The sequence below is a fragment of the Chaetura pelagica genome, unplaced genomic scaffold (assembly GCF_000747805.2).
Source record: "Chaetura pelagica isolate M959 unplaced genomic scaffold, ChaPel_1.0 scaffold416, whole genome shotgun sequence".
NCBI classification, from domain to species: Eukaryota; Metazoa; Chordata; class Aves; order Apodiformes; family Apodidae; genus Chaetura; species Chaetura pelagica.
In genome coordinates, this window is record NW_009953579.1 from 688887 (window position 1) to 699652 (window position 10766).

General features: G+C 40.3%; 1 protein-coding gene across 2 annotated transcripts in view; it reads right to left on the reverse strand.

Annotated features, from left to right (window-relative positions):
• Positions 1-10076, reverse strand: part of ZFYVE1 (zinc finger, FYVE domain containing 1) — a 26728-nt gene extending 16652 nt beyond the window's left edge. For both annotated transcript variants that reach the window (XM_009999730.1, XM_009999729.1), the window contains exon 1: positions 9565-10076. In XM_009999730.1, the coding sequence (XP_009998032.1) occupies positions 9565-10062 (498 nt within the window). In that variant the 5' untranslated portion in view covers positions 10063-10076. The remainder of the gene's footprint in view (positions 1-9564) is intronic.
• Between the last annotated feature and the right edge of the window lie 690 nt (positions 10077-10766).

Below are 10766 nucleotides of genomic sequence, written 5' to 3' on the forward strand. Positions count from 1 at the left end.
CAGCAGGAAAAACAGAATTTTATAGCTAAAGGTTTCTCTGTAAGGTGGACACAAACACTCATGCCATGCTGCCATGAAGCACATTTAGATCTGAAGCCTCCTTGTCACCCATACTTGGATATCTATTATACCTAACACAGTATGATTCCTACATCTAAGTCATAATATAAGTAGAACTGTTTAGGATGAGACAAAAAAAACCCAGAACTGCTAAAATTACATTGCTGCTATGAATTTCTTGGAAACAATGTTATTAAAGCAATAACATGTTAAAAGCTTAGAAACAAAATCCATAAAATAGAATGCAGTTTCCAATGACCTGCACTCATACAACTTCAACTCTGCCTCCAGGCAAAACAAACACATTAAATGAATCAGACATTTTTACCATAGTTTTCTCCTTTAAAAACTCTTTATGAACCCTTTAGGCTTGCTAATGTCTGTAGAAGCAGCACACAAAGCCAGAGCTGTGCCACGACGACACAAAAGCTCAAAAAAAAAATCAAGACTGCTTGGCATAGTATTCAGAGTGCCTTCATTTGCTAGTCTTACACTCTCATTTTGACTTACATTGGTACTTTTGTTGTTGTGTTGTGCAATCTTACTCTTTGCTTGACTTGATTTTAACAGGTTATGTTTAATAACTAAAATACATCCTCTGCAATCAAGTAAGATACTATCATATAAATAATTAAATGAATGAGTCATTAGACTTGTCTGACAACCAGCACATGACACTGTCTTCTGATACACGACCACTACAACAATAGAGAGGCTATAAATTTAACACACTTTTTATGAATGGAAAAACAAGCTATAAAATTTGTAACAGCACATCCAAATATATACCAGCAGAAAATTGCAAACATCTGGAACAAATCAGTCTTCAAGTCCAAGTGGTCAAAACAAGCAAGTGGAAAAAAGTACTATTTCTCTCAAAGTATTACTTAACACTGGCAATGCAAGCAATTCTTCTCACAGTTCAGAAAACATTTTAAAAAGATAATATTTACAGGAATTCAAACACCTGAAATCAGAGGGAGAAACAACAAACCAAGTTAAAACAAGATGTGCAACCTTTTAAGCAGCCCTGAACTTCTAAAACTAAAAAATGAGACAATTTTAGGTAATCGATCTTAAGAACAAAGTATCATGCCAAGCATTAAACCTGGAAACAAAACAGGTATGTCACATCAGCACTTCTCAACACAGACCAGTTCTTTATGACATAGCTTCTAAATGTTGGCAGTTGTGGTTTAATTCTAAAATAACTGAGTTCCTATCCAGAGGTGGATCCACACAGAAGTCTTATGGATGCACTGCCTACAGCTCCAGGTCCTACTGTTAGATCACTACTTCAGAATTTCAGTCTACATTGAAAACAAAAAATAGAGACACATACAAAGCAGATTCCTTCCTTTAACTACAGCCTATAAGAGAAATTTCAGAGGAACAACCTGCACTACAGCACCGCACTGAGACCAAAGTTCGTATCTCTGCAGAGCTTCTCACAATCACTCCCAGAAAGTCAGTGTGTGAATGCAAATTGCATGCACGCAGCTGGCTTACCTCAGCAACTCAAGGGCAACAGGCTATAAAGAAGCATCTAGAAACTCCAGTCTTTTGCCCCAGAAGAAACTTTTTGTTGCTATTCCCAAATATTTCTTGCTACCAAGTAAGAAAATCACAATCAAAAACCTGTTTTTGATAGACTAATTAAGGCTGGAAGAAACCTCAGGAGGTCATTACTACCTCCCAGCTTTTAGAGGCCTCCAAAGAGGGAAGATTTTGATCACGAGCAGGTGCTCAAGAAGAATCAAAGCTGACTTACGTCCAAGCAGCTGTAGTTTCATACCCTAGTTTTTCTCCTGTACCTTTTTTTTCTGCATTACTTCCCATGGAAAATGTCATTTATGCCAACACTCGAGTCTTCCATGTATAACTTATATTCCATAATCCAATTACACAGACATATTTGATAGATAAGTAAACACCCCTAAACCATAAATTTCCTTGAAGTTCCATACAAATAAACAGTGGAGTAGAAAAGAAAGACTCTAATAGTCTTTCTGAGGAAAAAGCTTATCTCTTGTATGCTCCACACAGCCACCAAGACACAGTGCTAAGCTGAGCACTCATGCCTCTAGTTGCTAGCCAGTAAGCACACTGGCTGCTGCATGACAGCATATACACTGCTTTACCCCAAAGATGTGGATGAGCACTGGATAATGGGAGGCAGTCACCTCAGAAATTAGACTCATTAGTTCTACTGCTCAAAGAGTTACTTATTATTATGTAAACATTTTTTGGTAGCTTAGAAACCATACCAATGGTTTCTAAGATTGTGTATGTTATACCAGTAGTTACAATTTGGTATTCAGAAGTTATTAATCATTGATCCAGCAAACACTTAGATATATTTATCATTACTGTCCTCAGTAATCTATACTTCAGCCAAGTTGTCAGTGGATATCAGCATTTTTGGGACTGGAGTTCTGCAGAGCCTCAAGCCCAAACTGAGTGACCTGACAGCAGATTGAGGGAGGGCAAAATTAAGGAGAGGACAGACACACTGAGGATTTAAGGTTAGTTTCCTACACTTCTCCTCAGCTTCAGCTACTCTTGGTCTTACTCCCCATGCTGCGTGCAGGCCTGGCTCAACCAAAGAAAAGCATGTGTATTAGGGGTGTTTTCCGAATTTTTTTGTACCTGCTTATTTGCCTTCACTGCAGTAGCACCTATGGCTTTGGCTGAGATTTGTTCTGTTAGGCTCTGCATACACCCATGAAAATAGTGTCCCTGAACTGAATCTCTTTCAGATCAAAGTTATCCTGTTCCTTCCCACAGCTCTCTGCCAAAGGAATTTGGGGACAGGAGCTTCATGGGTTTGTACAGAGCCTAACAGACTGAATCTCAAGAGGACCTACAGGTCCCTGCAATGAAGGGTGCAGGCTGTCCATGTCTGAAGCTCGTATCTAGCTATTACAGGGCTCTTTCCTGAAAGAGACAAAGAGATAACAGTTAAGTCCTGCTTAACAACCCTACCCAAAGAGAAAGACTTTATTTCAAAAGTCTTAAGACAGTGGTGGAAAAAACATAAGAGGATGAGAGGTAATTCAATTTTAATAGGCTCCTCCCTAACCCCAGAGGCCATATTGACTGAAATATTGCTATTTCCTGATAATTCACCTTTGTAAATGACAGCTATGTTACACAAAACTTCTGAAAGCAGGAGTAAGACTAGACAGCCCAGTAACCTGTTTGCTAGCTGAAAAACTACTTTTGTAAGAACTCAAAACTAGTACAGACCAAGGTAAACACAGCTGCTGTAGAAATAACACAAATTTAAGTGTCATCTAACACTTTGAGATAAGAGTAAACAATGAAGCAGAAATCATTACTCTGTATTCAAAGTACCTTTCAAGTTCTCCATGGATGTTAATTTGGCCACACAACTACCAATCACCACCCCAATGTCACAGCTGAGGCAGCAGAGACCACACCCAGGTGAAGAGACTTGCCCAGAAGACATTAAGTCTGTGAGTGAGCTCATGCTGTAACTCTTCTTCCTCAATACTAAGGGTAACTAGATTACCTGTGTGGACACTGCTGTATACCACTGTCCTTGTTAAAAGGGGCATTTACAAACTTAAATGTATTATAGTTCCACTCTTCCTAGAAAATAGTCACTCTGGTTATGAGATGGATTGAAAGCTGGCTGTGTGACAGAACTGCATTATGATGAAGGTGTAAGATCAGTTCCAGGGAAAAGCAGTATTTGTTAGTGTTTGTGTTCAAATTAGCTAGGAGTCAACTTGAGACTGTTAATGGAGCTATGCATTTGTTGAATAGATGGCTCCTTTCCCACCATCTAAAAATACTCTTCAAAAATACTGGTTTATGTCCAGTGGAAGAAAAACACTAACCAACAACTGCTAGGTAATTTTTACACTACTTTATTCCAAGGACAAAAAAAACAGTGCACTTTAGTGAAGTAGAGGGAACTTCAAAACTGGTAACAGACTGGGATGGGAGGTATACTGAAAAATAAAGTAATAAGAGAAAAATTCCTCAAGTGTAGATAACAGATTGGGATGGGAGGTATACTGAAAAATAACAAAGTAATAAGAGAAAAATTCCTCAAGTGTAGGACAGCAAACTCCCAAAAATACTTTGGCAAGAAAAGCTCTTTGAAGCACAGAGGAAAACTCATCAATAGTACAGCAACAGTGATGAGAGACAGAAATTACATATCCTGATCCGACAGATCACACTGTCCTAAAAAACTTGGATCCTTCTACTCTTCTTCTTCCTCCTCTACATCCATGGCAAATACACCAGCTGTGACTCTTCAGTTTACAGAATACAGACTAAAATTCCCAGAAACTTACAGCTGACTATGCTACCCTAAAGCTCCAACCAAAAACATTCCCCCAACAGCAAATCAAGCAAGAATGTCATGGGAACTAATACTATTTACTATACAAATGCTTTTCTACTACAGTGGCCAGCAATAAGTCTTAGAGATTGTGATCTTCTCTTAGGAGAGAAGACATCCTTAATGTGCACTGACTGACAATGAATACTTGACTAGAAAAAAGCTTTCCTAGTGACTCTCCATTCTCTCACCCTTAGACTTTGGCCAGCCTGACTCAGACCAGTAGGTAATAAGGAAAAATGGTGGTTCTTTCATCAGCTTTACAGTGGGACAAAAGTGAAGCAGCTAGCACCCCTAAAGAGTTATCACTCCATGCCTCTAACTTTTTAGCAAGAGGGGACAAAGGAGAACACTGTTAGAGGCTGGCTATTTAGTGATTGTATAAAATGTCTTGCATTTAAATAAGAGATACAGCTCATTCTGCGTCATCCAAACTGACTGCAAAGCATTATATAGATCCTGCTCAGTATTACTGAGGGGAAGAGCTTAATCCTTTAGGTGTCCAACTCCGTTAGTAGGAATAAAAAAGAACCCAAGGAATGGGGCCTACTGGCAAAACACAAAGACCCTGCTAACTGAAGAAAGGAAGCTCATAGTGAGTATGTTGGGGGAGACCTAGTAATAAATGTATGCTCCTTTCTCCCACATAGAATTATGCTGCTGGAGCTATTATTTTTGTGACTAGTTAGAAGAAAAACTTTCTTCCTGTCTTCTTGTAAGGCAGGATACAAAACCAATACCTTTCATTTTTCTTTACAACCCAGAAATCCCAATTTCTTGTGGCAGCTAGTCTCTGGTCAAAGATCAGTGAACTCCTTAAGGCAAACTAGTAACAATCAAACATGTCTTCTATCTTCTGGGGTCCAGGAAAAGTCTCTACTTCTATAAAATATATGCACCAAGTTCTTAATTAGGGCTTTGGACAAAATGTTATCATAGAAGCCATTAGTGACACTACAACCAAATTCTGATCCTGTGGGGAGAACTCTCAACATCTGTTCCCCAAGAAAAAAAAGTATCGAGTTGTTGTTATGTGTTGCTAAGCATTTCTTCTCCCTTACCTCAAAAGTAGCAGTAAATAGAGCTCACTGTAGAACTGATACACAATTCTCTGCTTTACACTAAAGAGCTCTATTGCAAAGGTCTTGTATAAAGACAAAGCAAAAATGGAAAATGTTTCAGAAACTACATAGAAATAAGTACAAAAGACAACGACAAGATATAGACCAGTGGAAAAGTTCAAGAGACAATGAGACAGTATCAAGACTTGAAACAACTATCCTAACCTGAGTCATGTTTTTACTGTTATATTTGGCTGTGTTTTTCTTAATAGATTAATGAGCATTGAGGAGTTTTAAAGAATCAATTAATTAATCTTGTTTAAGTTCTTAAGGGAAGAGCCTCCTGTGTGCAAGGAGCAGCACTAGTGACAGCACAATGCTTGTTTGAAACTTCAGCAAGTTAAAGACAAGAAAGAAAAGCTGACATCTTGACAGAGCAGATCAAGAAGATTCAGCTGGAGGATTTACACACACAAAATAAGAAGGCACACTGTTTGCATGTAACAGGGTTAAGAGGCGATGTGGAAGATGTAACAAGCAGTGGCAAGACCGAAGCAATTGACTGAGGAAGCAATCTCCACAATATCATTTTGGGTAGAGATGAGCAAGGAAGACAGACTATGTCAGAGCCAATTGACAAACAGATGCTGCAATTATAAAGAACAACTTGATTGAAGTCTCAGCATTATTTATGCAATATATAAGGCCAAAAAATTAATACTGCATAAAGAGAAACTGCATTCAGCTTGAGAAAAAAGACCTAGAATGGGGTCTAAACTGCAGGTGATGCCTATTTGCAAAATGTGGACAAGATTTGTTTTCTGACAGTAGAAATAAGTATTATCTTATGAGGGCCAATACTTCTGGAATAAAGAAAGGAGAATTTGTGGTGTAGGTCAAGACAGATGGAGACTAATTCACAAGTCACAAAGCATTGCACTGTGTGGTATGTCAGACAGCTGGGGTTGGTCTCCACAAGGAACAACCTTTCTCTCTGGTTCTTCTACAGACTTATAGTGCAAACTTGGATTTAACCTTTAACAGCATTTTCTTAACATGAGATACTGAATCTCTTTTTGGGATGCTCAGATACAGTATTGCTATGAGGAACATGAGACAGGCCTGTCTTACACAGATATGAACTTAAAACTACCATCCATTCTCTACAAAGAATTGCTTCATGAACACTGGTTTAAAACAGGACCTCTCCCGACTAAGTGGATTCAAAACAAGCACAACAAGTCCTCAGCTTTATGAGCTTATGGTTCTGTCTGCAAAACACAGAAAGTTTCAAACTAGCTCTGAGCAGGCCAGCACAGCTGTGCACCATGGCAGAAGGACAATTATGCAGATCCTAGAATTATCATAGCTGTATCAGTGCAGTGCTGAGCCCAAGCTGAGAATCTCCACCTCTCAGCTAAACTAATTTTCTCTGGCACAGCTCCTTATGGATTAATCTACATTGCTTCTGGTTCTGGAACTAGCTCAGTCATTGCTTATGCATGATAAATGTCCTTCAGTTTCAGAGCTGTCACCTCCAAGAAACCAACAGGAACAATAAGATGAGAGACTTAACCACTTGAGCTTAACAACTCTAAATTCCAAAGGAAACTATTAAAGAAATCCCTTTGCCTTGTGTTCCCATCTCAATGAACTACTTTCAAGTTAGAGGTTTATAAACACACATACATCCATGAGTACTAGTATCTCAATCCATCAAGTCGGCTCAGCAGCATAAATAGTTCTAATTAATTTTGTAGGACTAGCATTTAACATTGCTATGGCAGAATCTACCACTGATAGCAAATCAGTAGTTTCCTCTCATTTCCTAACTAATGAAACAATCTTCAAGTTCCAAAGGTCAGAAAACAGACTGTTAGAAATAGCTGGACTCCATAATGCTGATAAAATCCTTCTCCTGTCAGTTCAAGTTTAAAAAGCCACACACCTTCTAACCCCGAATCTCCACATTTTAAGTTATTACTGTTTTGGCTTTTTTTTTTTTTTACACAAAAGTTGGTTTAAATAAAAAATATTCTGAGGATTTCTCCCCAGTTTATCAGCAATAATCTTGCTAATGACAAGCAGAAGAGACTGAGGATCACTTTCTTAAAGTTTAATTGGCTGTTCACTATTATCAAGAGCAAAAGATGCTACAGAACATGTCTTCAGAGCTAGCTAGTCATCTGACAGTCCTCTCTAAGTAAAGGTTGGCACATTCACTAGCAGGAACATGACTTTAATAGCTGGCAGTCTTAAACATCCAGCTATCAGAAAATATTTTAATTGAAAACTCCCAAACTGCTTTGAGACTGGCTGAGAGATGTCACGTAAATATTCAGCTATGAGGAAAAGAAGATCACTCCAGATGGAAGAGCTCTGACTCAACATCATCATGATGAAGAAAGATCATCTTTTGAGAGCTTCTTCAACTCTTTTCTGATCAAATTGTTATGATCTGATAAAGGACCACTGCTGTCCCAGTAAGGAAGCTGGCTTTATTGCCCATGACATTCACATAGCAATGCACTTGCTTGCAAAAGGCAGCCAGAAGTCTGCCTCAATAAGGCTTAGAGATTCACGAGTATAACAATAACTTAAACTGGTACAACCACACACAGCCACAGCTTGTAAGCACCTTCCCAGGACAGCCCTGTTCTAAGGCATTTCAGAGCTAGATGAAGATTATTGAAAAAGTCTGTATCTTCAAGAAATAGTTGCATCTGCCATGCATTACAAGGAAATGGGTGTGTATTTAGGGGAGACATACAAACTTAGGACTGCCACTACACCTGGAACTCAATCAGTTTAAGCCAGTGTCTTCCATAGCATGTTTTCTGTCAGTGCATTGCAAAGGCTGCCATCCTTTCCTCTCTTTCCCCTCCAAAAGCCATGAGAATTTGTCAGTCAGTATACCTGAACTGACCAAAATGTGACCCCAAGCACCGATATTATACTATAATTACAATGTATATATATACACTTTTCCATAGCATAGATACATGACAGTTAAGACATTTCCTTGCAATGTATGGCAGACACATTCTTACTATGATAGATAAAAAGAACTAATATACCAACAATCAAACTATCATCACAATTCTTTTGACTGCTGGTAGCATGAATATGTTAAATTACAGCAATCAATCAGATCTTGAGTCTTCAGGTGACCACGCACTTTCTTTCAGTGTCTCCTGAATGAGGTTTAACATGAAGGATACAAACTGGAAGCCAGAAGACTAAGCTGAATTTTTAGTTGTGTAACTAACCTGCTCTGTGACTTCTGCATATTGCTATTTTTACACTAGTAAATTGTTTATGCACACCAAACATAAGGGTCAACAGAAGAGTCAATTAACTGCATACATTGAATGGTAGGTGTTCTAAAACAATGCCTCCTCAGAGGTAGCTCCTAGTCAACTAGTATTTCTGCCACTATTACCAGAAGACCTGCTCCAAATTGAGGTCCAATTTTGCCCTCTTTCAGCAAAAGGCTATGAAAAATATTTGTGACAAGCAATATAGTTTAACCGTGGTGTCTGTATGATTTGAGATGGCACTCTTTGGACCCTTATTTCTACTCTATCCTATTGCTAAAGGGGGATAGCAGGGGATTGTAGTCTTACATTAGCCTACTCCTAGTCATAAGGTAAGGTCTTGGCTGCCAGCACTCCCATTTGCAGGATATCTACCGCAAATCTCTCCGTTCAGTTCTGCTCAGGAATGATCAGCATCCTACACAGAGAGTTCTATGTTAGTTGTGTGCGTTTCAGTACAGAGTCAATTTCACCAGCTCCGCTTCCCATGCCTCTCAGAGGAGGCTCTTGCCCCATGTTAGGGTGTTAATGAACCTGATCTTCTGAGGAACTCACAAGCAAGACCACTCCAAAACACTGTCTTTTTGGCCCATGATACTCACTTAGTGCCACATAGCAGGCTATCCTCATTTTGCTACTATTGCTGCCAGATGAACTTCAAGTATTAATCATGCACCACAGCAGCCTGCTAGACTAAGATAGAAACTAAAGGATCTTGGCTGTTCAAAGAAACCACAGCAGCTCTTACCTGAATCTCCTCAGTTTCATCCACCAAGAGGAAACTCACAACTTTCTCTGTCATCTTCCTTCTCTTGGTCTCCTCATCCATTCCCTCCTCCTCTTCCTGCTCTTGGGCTTTGCCAGCATGGTACACAGTGACAGGGTGCTTCCTTCTGTTCCCCCCAGCATGTGTTCTCTTCTGACACTCCACGCAGAGGTTGATTTTGCACACCTGGCACCTCACTGCTGCTATCTGCCTTGAGCCCGTCATGCTGGCGTGCATTATGTTCCCATTGGCACCTTTGCAGGAGTCACAGTAGGGGACATGGCCGGGTTTTATACGGGTCCGTTCGTGGTTCCGTAACCTTTCTGACTGATGCAGCTCTTCCTCACAACGTTGGCACTGTAAGCTCCTGCACTCGTCACATTCAAAGATTGCTTCATCTGTCCCACTGCAAACATAGCTTTCCTGGCACAGGAGTGTTGTGTTCTGTCCTTTCTCTGCAGTCTGTGTGTGGGCGCTCATCTTCAGGCTTCTTTAAAGCACTGTTTTTCCCTCCTGTTCCTGTTTGGAACAACGATACGCGCAAGAGTCAGTTGCAAACTCGGTATTTTCTCAGGGGGAAGAAACACAACAAGAATTCTGTCTGCAACCTATATTTAATAATGAATAGATGTCTCTGGAAGATTCATACACTGACCTGCCTCCCAGTCTTGTTATGCACAAGGTGAAGGCTTCTTTCTCCAAAACAAACTTGAAGAAAGTGGCTGGTTTCATGTATTTTGATACCCAAAGGCTGGTACAGGCTCTCTCTCTGCTTAGCTGCGCAGCGTATGCTCAGAGATAAGAAGCACCCAGCCTGGCCTGTACTTCAGCAGACAGGGCAGGCCCTTCCCTGGAGCAGAGAACGGAGGGTGACAGCGGGTGACACAGAGACAAAAAAAGGCATTAGAAACGCACAAGTGCATACACATTTACAGACACACAGAAGACCGCGTCAATACTAGAAAATTCTCTGCTTTCGCTCCCCAGCCGAAGCTCCTCCTTCAGAGTTCACAGCATTTATTTGCTGGGAATTTCCTGATGTGCTTCGCCAGATAAACAAAAACCCGCTCTCTTTGTGCGCCCCTGCGAACAGCGCTGCACAGCGACCGCTGCGGCGACCGCCCGGCAGGGACGGGACGGATTTGCTGCCTCTCCGACCCGAGCTGCCCGAGCGGGCCCCGGGA